Genomic DNA, 17,322 nt, shown 5'->3' with positions numbered 1-17,322 from the left:
GAATGAGTGTCCTGGTGGCCCCAGCAGTTCTGGGGAGTAGTGGGGTGTGACCCCCTCGGCAAGTGGTCAACATGCTGTGCACACAATGAGCTCTCATAAAGCTGAAAAGTGACTGAATCATCCAGGAATGAAAGAATTTGAAGATACCCATAATATCTTAATAAATAAGATACAGTTTAAAGACTTTTTATGATTTGCCTTGTTCTGTCAATCGTGCATGTAAGACAGGAGTCCTCAGTACAAAGCATCTGTTGAGTGCCTATTGCGTTCTCGACCTTTCTCCTGATACTTAAAACCACTTAACAAGAGGCTCTTTCGGCCCATCTGCTGTTGACATCATGTGAACCTGGGAAATAAGACTCCAGGGCCCGAGATGCCGGGAGACCGGCCGGGACATTCTAGAGTTTCGGCTGACCAACCGTGACTCAGAACCACCTTCCAGCCTCGGAGAGCAGGCATGTTTGTGGAGCTCCATCCAGTGGCCGCCGGCAGACCTTCACCCAGCAGGGCGGCCGACTATGGGCCACGGTGTGCTGGGCCACTGGGACCCATGTTCGTGCCACGAGAGGGTGCTTCTCACGGGTTTCAGCGCAGATGTGGTTGGGGTTGGGTGGGTCACATTTGGTGGTGTAACTCAGTGATTTTTCACGGCGGCTGAAATGCAGACAGCCTGCTACACATCCCCCGAAGGGACTGTCCTTCACAAGCTACCCCTGCAGACACAGGCCCAGACTGCACAAGGCTCGCAGAATGCGCAGCAAACTGTGCCTTTACCAAGACATAGCCCTGGTGGCAGTGGAGACGAGTGCTCAGTCCGCCGGGTGTCTGCACCTGCATATATGTGTACGCCCACATGCACACACACACGCTAGCCACGCCAAGTCCACGCAGCCCCAGGTGGCCATGCTGGAGCCAGCAGGACCGGCACCTGCAGGGACAGTAGCCAGGTGCGGGCCCGTGACGCTGGACTGCTGTGCAGTTAAGGCTCAGCACGCTGCCGTCCACAGGGCAGCCTCTCCCTGGAATTTCTTATCTCCAAGTGAAGCTGAGCGCTCACTGCAGCGTCCTACACCTCAGGAAGCTAAAGGAGGGCCATGGCTAGAAAGGTACATAAGACACAGCCTTAAGATTATACATGCCTTCTAAAAACTGTTAGAAAAGTTTCCATCTAAAAAGGCACAGGTGAATGCTGGAGTCTGGAGGAGGGAAGCACTCTGGGCCACGGCCTCTGGGCCTGCTCTCTCTTGCATGGCCAGCTGGAAGGCCACATGGGTCCAGCCTCTACCACTCAGGGGCTGCCCGTTGCCTGAAGCATCCAGATGCTTCCGTCACAGACAGAGGGGCCCGTCTCTGTGAGGCTCTGCCCGCTCCCAAGGCTCCAAGATCAACGAAACGCTTCTGCAATGGACTCACAATTCTACATGGTGCAAAGGGCACTCCCGAAAAGTGCCCACCCCTTGTCCCCACCCCTCAGGAGGAGGAGCCCGCACTCCCCCCAAGCCTCTGTGGACACCTCTGACCTCTGCACGCGCGGTTCCTCATCTGTGAGGAGATGGTCTGCCAGACAGGGCTGACCGGGCCGAACACTGGGGCCCTAAGGGTAGGACTGCGCTCGCCGCATGGCTGCAGAGATAGGCTGTGGGTGTTGGAAGCCAGGTTCAGACCACAAATAACCCGAACGTGGTTTTCTTCAGGAAAACATTTGTCCAAACACCCCAAGCAAGTCCCCCCAGAGTTTGAAAAGGCCCCGTTACTTGGCACTATGGGTTCACTCCAAGGCTCTCGGGTGACCATGAGGCCAGATGAGCATGGAGATAAATCGGGAAAGAGCCAGCCGGATGGCCGCGGGCCGCAGATGGACTGCCTGTTGCGGCTCTGGCTCAGCTCCCTGTCCTGGGAGCACCTGTGGGCATGCCTGCCAAGGCTCCCATCGTCCTCCATAGTCTCGGAGAAACACGCTGTGGCCTGGGCTGGAACTGAGATGAGTCAGTCAGTAATCAGCCTACTCTCTCCTCTTCTTGCTGACCACACAGCAGCAGGACAAGGAAAGCAAAACAAACAGCCTGGTGGCGAGCAGAGCCAGAAGTCCAGTACAGGGATTGGCCACAGACGTGCCGGTGAGACCCATCAAGGTGACGGAGCGGCCGCTGGAGTGGGCCACGGTTAGGGCTTCTAGTGTCAGTGACCTGCATTTTCATAACAGTGGAGTTACATGGCATCTGTCTCAAATAAAGCCAATTTTAAACATGTACAAACGTCTTAGTGACAAAAGTTGAGACACACACAGGGGCCATCGGTGCCGGTATTTCAGAACAGGATACATGAGGCGGCTCCCACAGCGCCTTGCAAGCACTCATCTTCCTGTCTGTGTAGACCGGCTTCTCCCGGACACAACTCTCAGGGGAGTCACAGAACACAAGGTCCCCTGGGGCAGGCTTCTCCCATGGAGCGGCCGCTGCTAAGGTCCCTCACGCCTGGGGGAGGCATCAGTCCACCACTCCTTTCTGTATACCACATGGGGATATGTTTCTCATCCGTTCCTCCACTGAACCTCAGGCCGCTCCCACCGCAGCCACTGTGAGGAGAGCTGCCACAAACATGGGGTGACTGTGGGTGTGCCAGATTCTGGAGGCCACGCACTACAGCACAGTCACGTCCACAACTGGGGCTGGGCCGTGGGCAAAGCCCAGGTTAGATGCTCTCACTGCAGAGAACATGAAGCCTGACCATCCCGTGCTCACACACAAAGACAACACGTCCCAAGACAGTGTGTTCTGGGACAGAGGGGTGGGCAGTAGAGCCACTGCTCCCTGAACGGGCTGTTCCATCGCCTTCTCAACATGGGGCCAGGAACACAGGAGGAGCAGTGGGCACTGGGAGACCACGGCCAGTTCCCGTGCAAGCGGAACAATGCTGCCGGCTGACAGGCAGGCCCCGTGGGCACACCTTCTTTCCCACTTTCACTCACGTCGTTATCTGCATGCACTCTGCATGTGCAGAGCTCCAACACACTCCAACCTCTTCGCCAGTGTCTGCCCTTGGCACTGAGGGAGCGTGGGACACACAGGGGATGGGCCAGGCCAGGAACGAGGCGGCACAGCACTCCGTCCCGGAAATCATGTCCTCCTACACCCCAACCCTGATACGAAGCACACAGACCTAGGGGAGTAAATCAGGTCCACGGAAATGCAAAGACAGGATGTGACAGAAGGCAGGGACAAGGCCTCGAGGCACCCCAGGAGGAGGGTGCTGGGGTGTCCGGAGATAGATGGACAGTGGGCTGGAGAGGGATCCAGACCAGGATGGTCCTGGGGCTGGGCTGCAGAGGCCGGCCCAACTCAGACCCATGTGGGACCCTCTCTTTGTGCAGGTCACACTGTGTGGCAGAAACCTGTGTTTACAGATGGTCTCTGGCTTCACATGTCTAGGACTGCCAACTCCTCTAACCCTCAGATACCCTGTGCAGCACTGCTGGACTTGCTGCCCTCTGGCAGAAGCGAACGGGAGCTGGGAGCTAGCCGGCCCGCCCTCACAACCCCCATCTCAACGCCTCGGGCTCTCTCCTCTGCTCCGCACCAGAAATTCAGGCTTTGTGTGCGGGTACTTCTCTTAGCAGCTCTGTTCATCCCGAATCTCGATGGCTCGGTGGGAGCCCTGGCAAGTGGGGGGCTGGGCCCAGCGGGCAAGGCGCCCACGAGAACAGGAGGCTCCAGTGTCGTGGTGGTTCTCACGGCCTAGCAGCCGGTGGCCGGCAGTGCGAGCTCGCGGCCCGGAGGCGGACACTGCCTGTCTGCCAGCAGCAGCCACGGCGCAGATGGAACACATTTCTGGACATTGCAGAACGGAGCCAAACCATACACCAGGCCTCCCAGCGGACGCAGCTGGGGAAGACAGTGTGGTTTTCTCAGCTTAACGGAAGACCAGGAGGTCAGGGCGGGGAGAGGCCAGCTGGGCCAGTAGCTCAGACGTTTCCCCACAAGGCTGGGAGAGCCCAGAGGGTAGGCTTACTTCTCTAAATTGGGGCTCTCAAAACCCCCAAGCCCTGAACTCATGTGAGCAGGAGGCAGGATGCCCCAGAGCCTAAGACAGAGGTGGTTGCTGCTCCCTGGGAACTCACTCTGCCTGGGGGGCCCCAGATCTCACTTACGGGAGCAATGCCCCGACGCAGCAGAACCCACACATGAGCACCATCCACATGGGGCAGGGCTCCCACCACACCCCCATCCCCAGCCAGGCTTCTGAGGAGCCTGATGAGGCCCACCCACCAGCTCCATTGTCCCAAGGCACCCTTCCAACAAGCAGGCGCAGTTCTATAAACCCATTCACAAGACGAAGCACGGGAGGCCCACGGCCACCAGCTTCAAGCGGCCCGTTCAGACTCAGAGCCCAGAGAGCTGGCCGGGGTTGTGCATAAGGGCTTGGATACCGGGAGGCTGAGGGAGGTGTGCCAGCCACACAGCAGCTCAGGGTGCCTCTGCTTGCTTGTGTGCTAGGGGCTGGGGGCCTCACTTCCCCTACGGCCACGTACTCTTGTCAGGGCCTGACTCCAGGCTGGGGGCCTCCCTGCAGGTACCAGTGGGCAGAGCTGATGGCCATGCGCCTCTAACGGCAAGGCACCTCGCCACCCTGGGAGCTGAGCAGCGAATACTGGCCAGCGACACTGACAGAGACCCAGCTGCCCCTGTCCAAGCCTCAGGTCTTCCATCTGGAAAGGAGATTAGCCCCGGTCAGCAGTCCTCAAACCTCGGAGAGGCTTCCCCACTGCTAAGCAAGCTCCTAAGCCCTGCTTGGACTCAAGGCTCTCGGCACAGAGGCCCCAGGGTGGCTTGCTCTCAGGTGCTCATCAGCAACAACACAGCAGGACCCACGTGGGGAGTCCAAGTTGTAAGAGACATCAGACGACACGTGGTCCCTGGCCCCAGTCTGGGCTCAGTGACTGAGGGGGCTCCCGGGGTACTCTCTGCCTCCCTGGAGCCTCGGCAGGTTTTCCCTGGAGCTCACGCGGCTGTGGATGCCATCAGGACCCCAGTGGGCTGGGTGCTACACGCAACGTCCCCCAAGTGCTCCTCGATCTTACACAGGGCCAGCTGCCATGGGTGCAGACACATAAGGAGGGCTCTGTGTGTCATGTCTCTAGCCGGGGCTGGCCTGGGGACAGCCGCCAGGGAAGCCTCACCAGCCTCCAGGTCCATGTTGAGCTCCTGCTTCCTTTACGTAGGTCATCTCCTTCAGGGATCTGGGGCCCCCGGGGCTACTTCCTCACTCCCCCAGGGCTCCGGACCATTCTCCCTCCACGATTCTTACCTGCCCTGTGCCCAGCCCCTTGCCAGGGCACAGTGATCAGATGTGGAAGACCCTTGCAGGTAACAGCATCCTGACTCTGCCTGACCCCAATGGAGGCTCCAGGCCCAGGCCCAGGCCTGCAAGGCTGTGTGCTCAGGCCTCTGGCTTGCTGATCCACCCTGCTGCTGGAGGACAGAGGGCAGTGCCCGGCTGGGGTGGAACGCACTAAGGGAAAGGCTTTGGGGGACTTTCCTTGGGCTACACAGGTTGGGAACACTTTTCCCTGTGTTATGGGTGGGGTTTTAGGTCCTATTTTAAGTTGCAGACGTTGCCTGCCTTCTGGGAGGGACCGTCTCGTGAACGGGCCAGTGTGTGGAGTCTGCAGGGAAACCGCTGGATGCCCACAGACCCCGGGAGGGAAGGCACACACCTCACTTTTTCTGTCTGCGAGGCAAAGCTACCTCTCTACGTGGGCCGAGCTGAATTTTTCTGGGTCACGTGGCCAAACCACACTCTGCTTAAAATGCAGTGTGTGTGGTTTCAACGACTTCAGCTGGATTCCTGTCTTCCATACAGGAGCGACAGTCTGTGCCGGCCGTCCCTGTGAGCACAGAGCACAGGCAGGACTGGAGACGGACACGGTGTGCGCGCCTCGCCCAGGTGAGCTGCCGGCCCTCTTGGCTTTCTTTCTCTCCCTGCCTCTGGGGGCCCCCACCCCGGGGACTGTGGCCTGAGCGCGGGATGACAGTGTGGGCTGAGGGTGATTTCACAGCTAAGCACCATTTCTCTCTGAAAACGAAGTCTTCTTTATGCAATAGCTTGGCTCCAGTGAAAACGAAAATGAGATTTATTTTGCCAGCATTTCAACCTGTAAGTGATTGCGCAGAGCGCTCAGGTCCCCTCATAAGGAAAGACCCACAGTGGCTCTAGTTCTGTGGCCTGAGGACAGAGCTGGGAGAGGCCTGTCAACTGTCCGCACGCACATCTGGGTGCTGACCAGAGACGCCAGAGGCACACTCTCACACCGGCTCTCCATCCCAGGGTGCAATGGGAGAGATTCCATTCTGGCAGAGGACTGCGAACGTCTTTCAGGAGGCACATCTGGAACATATAGGTTTCATGGGGTATGAAGCTTGGGATGGGGGGCCCCTTTCCAGAACAGTGGCGGGAGCGGGGCAGGGCACCCAGACCCTGCGGTGTTTCCGCCCAGAGGGAGGAGCCTAGGAAGGAAGGAAAGGCCTGAGTTTTCCAGGCAAGCAGGGCAGCCAGCCTTCTGCATAAGGCATGCTTTGTGTTCAGGGCCACTCAGTATGGCATGGAATGAAAGGGTCTCTATGACTACCTGACTCCTCTCTGTAAGTGGAAAGGAACCACCCAAGTGCCCTCCACGTGCCACCTGGTCTGACAAAATCTTCCTAAAGGCGCTCAGGGGTGCCATGCTGCGGACACACACCCAGGAGCTCATTCATCTGTCTAATACCACAGGCCTATGGAGTGAGACGTGGGGCTGTCCACCTCACAGAGGGGCTGCTGGGGCAGGGCAGCAGCGGAAGCCCATGGAGCACAGCCCTCCAGGACCTCCGGTAACAGGGCTGGGCTTTGCATGTGCCCCTCAGTCAGGGCCCCGAGGAGGGTCAGGGCCGAGGAGGGTGGGGCTGGACGAAACAGCTGGGGACGGCAGGGCAGAGACTGCCGGGGAGGGGTCTGCAGGGCCATGCGGCAGCCAGGTGCTGTGGTCCAGAGCAGAACATGGCATCGCCGCAGGGGCTGTGTGCGGGAGGACAGAAACAAAACCAGGGTCTAGCCGCCAACCTGGCCATGCAGTGTGCCACAGCACAGTGGCATGTAGTCCTGGGACCGGCACGAAGCAGGCCGCAAAAGGCCACAGAACAGCCACACCCTCCTGTCCGGTGCAAGTGTGCGCTCTGCCCCTTTACCAAAGATGCCACATCCCCATCAGGTAGGACCACTGAGGACCCTGGTCGTGGTACGGCCCTTGCTTTCTGACAGAGAGAGCCCACTTCCTCAGACCCTCCTCCAAATCACCCACCCAAGCCCAAACCCTACAGCAGGCCCTGCCGGCGCGATGCTCCGTAGGGAGCACGGTCTTGCTCACCGTGCGAGGGGACAGCCTAGCCTGTCCCCAGAGGTTCTGGAGGTCCAGGGGCCAGGTGTTCTTGAGCTAAGGCACATGTCCTCATGTCCCATGAGGACAGGACAGTGGCACCTGGCGCCCAGGGCCAGGCTCCTCGTAAGCGCTCGGTAAGTGCGGGGGCAGGCGGCGGGGGCAGGCGGCCGGAGTGTGCGTCTCTAGGCGGGGTGGGTTTGCCGGAGCGCAGTTCTCTCAGGCTCAGCTCTGCGGGGGCGGCTGCTCCCAGGGCACTGTGACGTGCTGGCAAGCACCTAGGCCCACAGGGTGGCCGGCGGACACAAATGGGCATCCCTAGGCCAGGAGACCCCCATCATCTCTGCCCTCGGAACCGTCTGAACCAGTGGCAAGCTTCTCATGGTGGTAGTCCGGGGGGAGGTGGGTCTGAAAAGAAGGGCCCTTGAGTACAGACAAGGGGCTCTCACCGTATCCCTGAATGGCTGCTGAGAGGCCACAGGGACATCAGGGAGTGCAGTGTGTGTCAGAGGAAGATCCCGTGAGCACGCAGAGGTCCGGAGCTCAGCCCTCACACAGATAAGCCTCTCACGGAGGGCTCCAGCCTCTGACTTAACCCAGGGACACAAGATGTGTCCACGAAAGCTGCAGGGACGGCGGCGAGGCAGTCCCTGTCCAGGCAGGGACGTCCACTGTGTGAGGAACGGACTGTCCAGCACCGGGTCAGACAGGGAGCAGCTGTGTCTCCTGGAGGCACATGTGTGCGTGTAAGTGTGGTCTCAGAAGACACAAAAGGAGCAAAGTGGAAACCTTTTCATCTTCACACTTCCGTGAAGTTATTTTCCCCCAAATCCATAGAAGACATTCAGAACGGCTCAGGTATTCACACCTTAGGACCACCAGGAAGGAGAGGAGGGAGACGTCTGGTACCAGGTCCCCACGAACGCAGTATGGGTAAGCGGGGCCACACAGCTGGTCACACTCCCTTCCCAGCCCCCAGGTGGGGTCTAGAGGTGGGAGCCTGTGGATGGCTCCCACATGCCATCTGGCCTGAGTCTTGGGTGGTACCCTATGCCCAGTGTCCACGAAAGCTCGTGCTCCCCACACCACAGCACCATAAAGCTGGCCAGGCTGGACAGCACAGGGCTTGGCCATGTATGGGCTGAACGGTGACTCATCAGGCCCACGGCTGCCTGTCGGCCAGGAGCGGAGAAGACTGGGATGGAGTGGAAACATTTACGCAGCCAAGACCAGAAGGCGCTAAAAAAGCCAAGTCCTGCCAGAGGGAGCGAGAGCGGGAAGAGCTGGCCAAGAGGGAATGGGGTTGGTGCCTTGGGACAGAGTAGGAAGGAATCCTCCCAAGGGGCAGGGACAAGAGGCAGTTTCCCTTCCCTGTGCTCCGTCCTGTAACTCACTAGATGAACATGGAGCAGGGAGTGTGCCCACCACATTCTCACGTACCTGCGACGTCAGGAGCTGGCGGTGGAGAGACAGCCACAGCCAGAGCTCGTGAGTGACGGGAGTCCTGGCGACAGTTGCCCAGAGGTTCACATCTGAGACTGACGGGGCCATGGGGAGCCCCAGGCAGAGGGTCGCACCGGCCAGGCTGAGGACACAGCATAGTCACTGAGCAGAATCCTGACTTCAAAGGCTTACGCTCTTTCCATATAGAAAGAGTTTGCAAGCTTTTCTGGGATCACATGTGAAACGAGCCCAGAACTGGAAAGCACCCAGCAAAAAAGGACATCAAAACTTCAGAGACTCCGTAAGCATCCGCAGTGGGGAGGTCCTAGCATCTAGAGTTGTTGCTCGTCCACGGGCATGACAAGAAGGGCCATATGGATGCAGGGAAAACATTGAACCACCCCGCTGCTCAGTGCCTGAGCAGAGCTCCTAGGGACATAAATGTGGGCCTGTAACACAGAACGTGTGAGGAGGGGCTGCTGGGAGAGGGCCCAGCGGAGCAAAGGCTGGATGGCCACCTAGGGCCCAGGGGGGCCAAGGGTTCACAAACCCTCAGGAAGCCGCCCCACACGCCCCTCCCACTCTGAAAGCCTATTTAAGGAGCTACAGCCACGAGCTGCTGTAAAGAACACAAAATTCTCAAGGCTCTGGCCTCAGAGAGCTCCCAGGGGACCCCAGAGCTGGACCCTGGCAGCCCTTTCATGTGACTCAGAAGAGGGCCCCCAAAGCCCTGGTTCTTGGCCTGAAACTGGCACCAGAACAAGGTAGGGTTGTGCCTCAGAGGGTCAGGCTGGCTTCTAGGGGAATTCGGAGCCTCAGCTAAGACCTGTGCTGGAAAGCGTAGGCTCTGGCAGGGGACACAAAATATCACAGCCTCTCAGGCGAACACCGGCAGCCTCGCAAGTCTGACTCACACTTGCAGACATGAGCCCAGTGCCCATCAGCAGCTGCACGGACCGAGACGGTGCAGCACACACGCACACAGTGGGACAGCACCTGGCCGGGAGGGAGGACACACTGCCCTTCATGGCAGCACACACGGGCCCACAGCACGCCACGCTCCGCGAGGCAGAGAGGACAAGGACCATAGGACACCACAGCCGCGCAGTCGAAAGAAGTTAAAGCTATTTAAAAAGCAGACCAGGGCACCTGGGGGGCATAGTCAGCTAAGTCAGCTCCGACCCTTGGTTTCGGCTCAGGTCATGATCTCAGGGTCGTGAGACTGAGCCCTGCATCGGGCTCCACGCTCAGTGGGGAGTCTGCTGGAAATTCTCTCTCCCTCTCCCTCTGCCCCTCCCACACTTACACGCGCCTTCTCTCTCTCTCAAATCAATCAATCAATCTTACAAAAACAAGAAAAAACCAGTGAAAGGATGGGAAGGGGGTCCGGCGAGGCCACAGACAGGAAACAGGAAGTGACTGACCCAGGGCCCTACTGCACTGCTGATGAGCTCGGGCTGATCATCAACACGTCACTGTATCACAGCCACACGCTGCACACCGTATTATAACGTGAACCATGTCAAATTTACCAAATAAAATTCTTAAAAAAGCAAGACCTAGCAATCCCGCACCTAAGTATTCACCCAAAAGAAAAAGTTTTCTGCTCACCTACAAGGTGATATATATGCTCATATATAAAAACGTATACACAAATATTTCAAGTGGCTGGTTTGTAAGCACCCACACCTGGAAATGGCCCCCATGTCAGCGGAAGGGCAGACGCGCGGCCGGGACGGGCTCAGTGACAGCAAAGAGTGAGCTCTGCCCGTGCATCATCGGGGAGCCTCCGACGCCGGCTGCCCAGTAGGAACGTGCCAGACACAGAAGGCACCCAGAGTCCGCTCCTGTGATGTCCTGGCAGTGTCTGAATGGGAGGGACAACAGCGCGGGGTTGCCTGGGGTGTGGCACAGGGACGGGCTGAGCACCAAGAAATGGCACAGAGGAATCTAGAGGGTGATGGACCCGTCTATCCACTGTGCGTGGTGGCATTTACGTGACCAGATACATCCGTGGTATACACCAAAAAGGGTAAGTTTTGTCGCATGTAAATTTTAAGTGTACAGGTTCTTGGGCCAAACCATCAGGTTCTGATCTTGACGCCATCGTAACCTACTGGCTCACTGAACAAATGACCCCATTGTTCTGTGACGTGCTCATCTCCACCACAACATGGGATTTCAACTGTCTCTACCTCCTGTAGAGAACTACGGTTTGAGGAAATCATCCCATGTAAAGTGCTTCCCACAATATGCAGCAGTGGTGAACATTCGGCTTGTCAGCGAAGGCCCCGATTCCCGCGAGCCCTGCCCCCCAATCGCTCCCCTCTGGGGGTGAGCCTCCAGGGCTGGGGCGGGAGGGATAGGACTATCAAGGCCAAAGAGAAGCCACAAACAGAGAAGAGACACAAAAGAGTCAGGGATGTGGGTGGGGGATTCACCGGAAGAGCCATCATCACGGACAATTTCCTGAGAAGATATCTTCCACATTTTATTATCTTTCTGAATAAAACCCACAAGTGGTGGTGAGGGGAGGGCTGGCAGCCACCCAGCCTGGCAAAGGCTCAGGCCTGAGACAGAGTGGGTGGGGTGGGTGAGGCTGCTGCAGAGCCGGTGTGCTGGGAGAAGCTCCGTGCTCCTTGGGCCCAGAAGGGGGCAAAGCTGAGAGCCTGCCGAGCTTCCCAGGCTGGCCACCGCAAGGCCAGGGATTCGGAAGTGCATCAGGTCTCACCTGCTGGGATGCCTTCCCCTGGGTCCCAATCCTGAAGGCATAAAAAGGTGCTAGAATTCCAACCTTTGTCCACACCCTGGGGCAAAAGAATCACATGCCTGTGTTAAATACAGGAGAGGGAGCATGGCGCCAGTGGCAGGGAGCAGCATCCCACTTTGTGTGTCGTTGGCACACTGGGGGCCGGTGCGCCCCACCCATCCTTGGGCAACTTCCTTTCCTTGAATGAGCCCAGCGTGCAGACGGAGGAGCTGGGACCAGGAACTTGGGTCAACAGGCGCTGTGAGCAGTGTTGACGGCAGCACACCCACTCCTGGCTGTGGGCCCACAGGTGCACGACCTCTCACCAGACAGCTCACACAGCAGACAGAAGGGCACGTGAGGTTGGAGCTCACCCCACTCCAAAGAAGGCCCCTTGCCTCTGGAGAAAAACATAGGATAAGGCAAGAAGCAGTTAACAAGCTGATGAGTCCAGGACCTCCTCTCACGGCCAGATTTGGGGACGTACACCCTCTGTCCACCTAGCTGGGTGACCCGGAGCCTGGCTACCAAATCAGGTAATGGAGCTAACTGCCACAAGCTGGGGGCCTCTGACAATGAGCGCCCCCGAAACCACCAGCAGAGAGAGTACGTTTGGCCCCAGGAAGTGCCCGGAACACTGGCCAGATGCAGAGATCAGACGCCGGCCCAGCCTAATCCTGTTTCCTGACCTGTGGTCAATGTTCACAAGATCTTCTTTCCAATTTGCCTTAATTAAAGATTAACATTCCAAATCACTTCCTCTCTGTCGGGTCACTATTCTTAATTTTGAAGGCATTCTGCGTCCTGGCAATCGCTCATCACCTTCAGCAGCAGCAGATGGAAAACAGTGCAATTCCCTGCGTCTCTCAGACGATGCCAGCCAGACACGGACATGGAGAAATGTGTGCATTCAAGTCACCTCTGCAGACCTATGGGACGGACAGCTGCTGACGTGCCAGAGAAGGCAAGCACATGCTAGCCACCTCCACATGGTGTGCCCCGTGGCTGTCAGACCAGGACAATGCATCTGGGCACTGGCCGTGTCCAGGAAGGAGGGACGCCCATGACACCTTTGCGTATGCAAGGGGCCACCTGTCAGACCCCCTGTGTGTGCAACACGTGATTCCAGATGCAAAGTCTGCTACTGAGATGGCTCTGGTGGTGGGAAGAGAAGCCAGGAAGAGAGGCCATGCGCTTGTGTTCTCTCCTTCGGAAGTCCATGCTGGCAGCATGTGATCATACCGTGTGACTCTGTCAGCTGGGCCCCAGGCTGCCCCCCGGGGAGAACACGAAAGCAGGCTGTGGGGCCAGGCCTATGCATGAGCATTCCACAAACATCAACTCTCCAGTTTTACCCCCTCAACCTCCTTTGAACAAGCAGCTACGCGATCTCCTGACCTCATAGGCTTTTTGGTTAAAACTGAAGGGGGGGATGTGTGTATACAGAAACCAAACAATTTCAGTGACAAAAGACCAGCCAGGAAGGCTGTGAGTCGGTACACATTGCAATTTAAAGCCCCAAGTCAGGACTTTACAGCTTGGCTCAAACCAACAGCTCCTGGTTGAAAGAGCGGGAAGGGCTGTGATCCTCAGGGCCAGCAACACAGTCAACACGACAGAGTGCGGGTCTCTGGGTCCAGAAGCTGGACAGTCACATGCACACGTGTCGCAGAATGCAGATTCTGGCGGTTCCCCTGCCTGACGCTGAGGCCCTGAGTGAGCACGATGCCCAGGAGGAGCTCTAAATCTGGGTCCTGGAACTCTGCTCTCCGGCAGTCCTTCAGGAGATCGGGGCCCCTGGCGCACAAGCTTTAGCGGCGGGACTAAAACGTGACCTCATTCCAAGAAGCTGTTTCTCTTAAGAGCAGTAAGCTTCGTTCCGATGTGGGGGGAGGAGAGGCGGACGGGCACCCAGGCCCCTGCTCCAGAACCCCCACAGGGAAGCTGGCAGTCACACCAATCCCTGTTCCCACCCTCCTCGGGGGAGGCCCTCCTCCAGGCATGCCACCCGCCCCCGCCCTTCTTGTGACCCCAGGGTGATGGCCGGTAATAGAGTGGTGTGCTTCCATTGCAGCTCAGACACAGCCGGGATGAGCTTGCACAACATGTCGTGGGTCCAGTACCCGAGTCGCGTGTCCACAGCAGTCGAGGACGTCATTGCCGCGCAGAGCATCGTCTCTAGGTGCCTGCACGTCTACATGGCTCTGGGGGTCCCGGTGAGCTTGGCGGCTGGGCTCTTCAACCTGACCACCTTCATCAAGGGCCGCGCCAGGTGGGGCGGCCTGGACGCATTCCTCTCGGACCTCACGATCACCAACGTGTTGGTGACGCTGCTGTCCCTCACCGCCATCAGCCGGCCAGACTACATGGTCGCCACCAACCTGAGCTGTGCCACCCTCTCCTTCCTGGCCAACGTCTGCTACTTCAATGCGCAGTACGTGCAGCTGGTGATGCTCTTTGCGTTCCTGCTGCAGGGCTCTGTGCCCTGCCTGCCCGTGGCCACCAAGGCGGCCCAGAGGCCCGCGGAGAGCCTGGCCGTCATCGGGGGCTGTGCCTTCTGCAGCTCCCTGGGACTGGCAGCCCTGCTGGGCACATCTGGGGAGCTGTCCAGAACCACCCTGTGCCAGGTGGACCCGCTGACTGCCTGGCCCGAGTATGAAATCGTCAAGGTCAGCCTGGGCTTCGGGCTGGCCCTTGTCCTGAAGCTGGCGTTCTTCATCCTGCTTGTTGTCCAGCTGGCCCGGCGGGCGGCCCCCCCCCAGAGGGATGCAGCCTCCGCTCCCTGCCTTGTACTGGCCATGGCCCTGACCACGTTCGCCTGCCGCCTCCTCTACAACATTGCACTCCTTCAGCGGGCCCGGCTGAAGCTGCAGAGGGACATTGGCTCCGCCAGGGACGAGCTGCTCATGAACCTGGCAGAGCTGGTCCTGTTTGGGGAGAGCTGCGTGAATTCCCTGGCCATCCTCTTCCTCCACAGGCCTTGCAGGCTGGCACTGCTGAGCCTTCCAGAGCGCGTCACCCAACGGTGCAGGAAGGCAGAGCCCAGCGACAGCTTCTCCTTAAAGAGAGTTGGCGGTTAAGGCAGGGCTCCGCCTGTAGTGGAAGAGCAAGCCGGACAAGTGAGGGGGTCTTCCTGGCAGGGAGGGGACAGGACTATCTGTTGAAACTCTAGTCTGCATGGTGAGCACCAATGTGGGGGGGACGGGATCATCTGGAAGGCATGGCAAACCAGCTGCCTGGCATGCGGCTCCACACCCTAGATCAAAGCAAAGGCTTGCAGCTAAAGGAAACCCTGCAAATCAAGGGTTCCGTGAATGTGGGGGCCAAAGCTGGCCAGACACAGGGCTGACCGGGTGGAGACGTCCTACATGCTGGTGGGCAATTCCGTGAGACTGAGTTGGCATCCTTCTCTGCCCCTTCCCAGCCAGACAACAGAATCTTGAAAATAAACACATTGTTCAAATAACTTTGGGGCCATATTATAATCTAGCCCCAAAGGGTCGTTAACTGGTTAACCTTTAACACTGCCAGAGAGTCTGGACCGCAGACATACTGCTGATTGCGAAGGAGCTCGGTTTTATCTCTGTAAGTGTGCCATCCTCACTGGAGGTCCGAGAGTATCACCCACAGGCTGATCAAGTGTCACACGGTGCTCCCCACTCCCTGCCAGGTGATCAAGTGTCACATGGCGCTCCCTGCTCCCTGCGACCTGGCAGGTGGTTGGTGACCGCCATTAAGGTACCAAACATAAAATAGGAAGTTCAGTAGTTAATCTTAATGCAGAATTCACACTTAACAATTCTTGCTAGATTTACATTAAGATTTTCTTGGTCGAATAGAGAAAGGAGGCGTGGAAGGGAAAGGGGTCTCTGGTTGTGGGAATCTATACCTTTGACAAGTTTGGTTTTTTATGAAAACCTCTTGAGAACAGTTTTAGGGTCACAATAAATTTAAAAGGAATGAAGAGGTTCCCTCCACGCCCTGCCCCCACCCTGACATCCCCCCGATGGAGTGTCTGTCACAAGTGATGGATCTCCACTGACACATCACTGTCACGCCGAGTCCACAGTTCACGTCTGGGCTCATTCCTGGCGCTGGACATTCCATGGTTCCGACGGGTTTATGAGGACACACAGCCTTCGTTACGGCGTCACAGAGGACCCACTGCCTGAAAAGCCCCCGTGCTCTGCCCCTTCATCCCTGCCCCTGGTCCCGGGCCCCCACCCATCTGTAATGTCCCCGCAGTCCTGCTTTTTCCAGAACACCCTGCAGCTGGCATCCCGCAGTCCGGAGCCAGCTCACACTGGCTTCTGTCACTTGGGAACATGCATGTCAAGTTCCTCCATGTCTTGGTAGCTGGTTTCTTTTTAGGGTTAATACTCTGTTGTCTGGATAGCTTCTATTTTAATGACTACTTGATGTTATTCTGCAAACTACAGGACAAAAACTTGCCTCTTCGATGTTGATACATCTGCATTATTTCTTTGGAAAAAAAAGAATTTGGATTACATTGTTAAGTAGCTTCTGTAAAACACCATTAAAATACTAAATGCTTTAAAACCCCGCTCCCTTCTGTTTCTGCTCCTCTGTGTGTTCACACACTCCAGGAGCCTTGGCCCTGGACCACAGGCAGGCGCGAGGCCCGCAGGGGCTGGAAGGGCGCACAAAGGACAGAGCTGGGAGCATCTGGAAGTCAGTGCGCTCCCTTCCGCCAGGAGGGTCAAGCAGGACAAATGGCATCAGGACTGACATGTCAAGGCTGCTCTTTCACACATGATAGAGTAATTTTTACTAGATGCTGGATGTCATGAATTTCCCTTGTTGGGTGTTAAATTTCATTCTCATTTTTAAAAAAAGATTTTATTTATTTATTTGAGAGAGAGAGCAAGCAAAAGAGAGAGAGAGAAAGAACATGAGTGGTGAGGAGAGGCAGAGGGAGAGGAAGAAGCGGGCTCCCTGACACGGGGCTCAATCACTGGACCTTAGGATCATGACTGGAGCCGAAGGCGTAGATGCTTCACCGACTGAGCCCCCCAGGTGCCCCTGCTCTCTTCTCTTGAAGAGTACTGACATTTACTCTGGCAGGCATGTTGTTCCCTGCGGATCTGTGGGATTCTCTGGAGAGTTGTGTTTAAGCTTTGTTAGTCAGGGTCTGGTGTGTCCCATTCTGGGGTCTCTCCTTGTTGTCAGAAATGCTCAGAAACATCTCTGGTCTGACCAGGTGGAATGAGAACGTGGCCCAGGCCTATGTAAACTCGGAGTTGTTCGGCTTGGAGCTGGCCTGTAGTTGTTCTCAGTCCGGCCTTGACTGTTCCCACCAGGCACATACAGGTTCAGCTCTCTGCACCTCGGGAGCTCTTTTTTGACATGGCTCCCTGTCTCCAGCTCCATCTCCTGCCATTCCAGCTCCTGTGGCCTCCCAGAAACGTAATCTCGTCCCCTCAATGTGGTCTGGTCACCCGAGCTGCTCAGATCCCTTCCTGCCCCCGGACGAGGGGGCTCACTGTGCCTCCTTCCTTCTCTCTGAGACCAAGAGCCTGCACTGCCCACTGCCCCAGTGTCTGGAAACAGCTGTGTCCTCTATCTTATCCAGCATTTAATGGTTTATGGCAAGTTCCCTGATGTTACTCATTTATGGCCAGAAGTGGAAGGATCTAAATTAATGTATAAATATACAATAATAGAAGCCAACAGCCTGCTAGTTTTAGAACAGAAGGAGGGG

At 57.3% G+C, this 17,322-nt stretch overlaps 2 protein-coding genes across 5 annotated transcripts in view; one reads left to right on the top strand and one right to left on the bottom strand.

The window, feature by feature from the left end:
• Positions 1-17,322, bottom strand: part of C18H7orf50 (chromosome 18 C7orf50 homolog) — a 125,406-nt gene that overhangs the window by 54,616 nt on the left and 53,468 nt on the right. The gene's annotated exons all lie outside the window — the stretch shown is intronic.
• Positions 5,527-14,840, top strand: LOC125090158 (uncharacterized). 2 transcript variants are annotated; one of them, XM_047712633.1, is made up of 2 exons: positions 5,527-5,943; positions 13,675-14,840. In XM_047712633.1, the coding sequence occupies exon 2, from the start codon at positions 13,691-13,693 to the stop codon at positions 14,678-14,680; it is 990 nt and encodes a 329-aa protein (XP_047568589.1). In that variant the 5' UTR covers positions 5,527-5,943; positions 13,675-13,690; the 3' UTR covers positions 14,681-14,840. The 2 variants fall into 2 exon arrangements, with proteins under 2 accessions (XP_047568589.1, XP_047568588.1); XM_047712632.1 differs by lacking the exon at positions 5,527-5,943 and adding an exon at positions 7,796-7,966.

This window comes from Lutra lutra, chromosome 18 (genome assembly GCF_902655055.1).
Source record: "Lutra lutra chromosome 18, mLutLut1.2, whole genome shotgun sequence".
NCBI lineage: Eukaryota > Metazoa > Chordata > Mammalia > Carnivora > Mustelidae > Lutra > Lutra lutra.
The sequence above is the reverse complement of the archived record's forward strand: the minus strand, read 5'-3'. Positions and strand labels throughout refer to the sequence as shown.

What these genes read in the sequence shown, in the direction of transcription:
- LOC125090158 (XM_047712632.1), top strand. Translation starts at nt 7,869, where the DNA reads ATGGCTGCTGAGAGGCCACAGGGACATCAGGGAGTGCAGTGTGTGTCA. An exon ending in GGAGCTCAGCCCTCACACAG is followed by an intron (nt 7,967 to 13,674) that starts ATAAGCCTCTCA and finishes CTTCCATTGCAG; the next exon opens with CTCAGACACAGCCGGGATGA.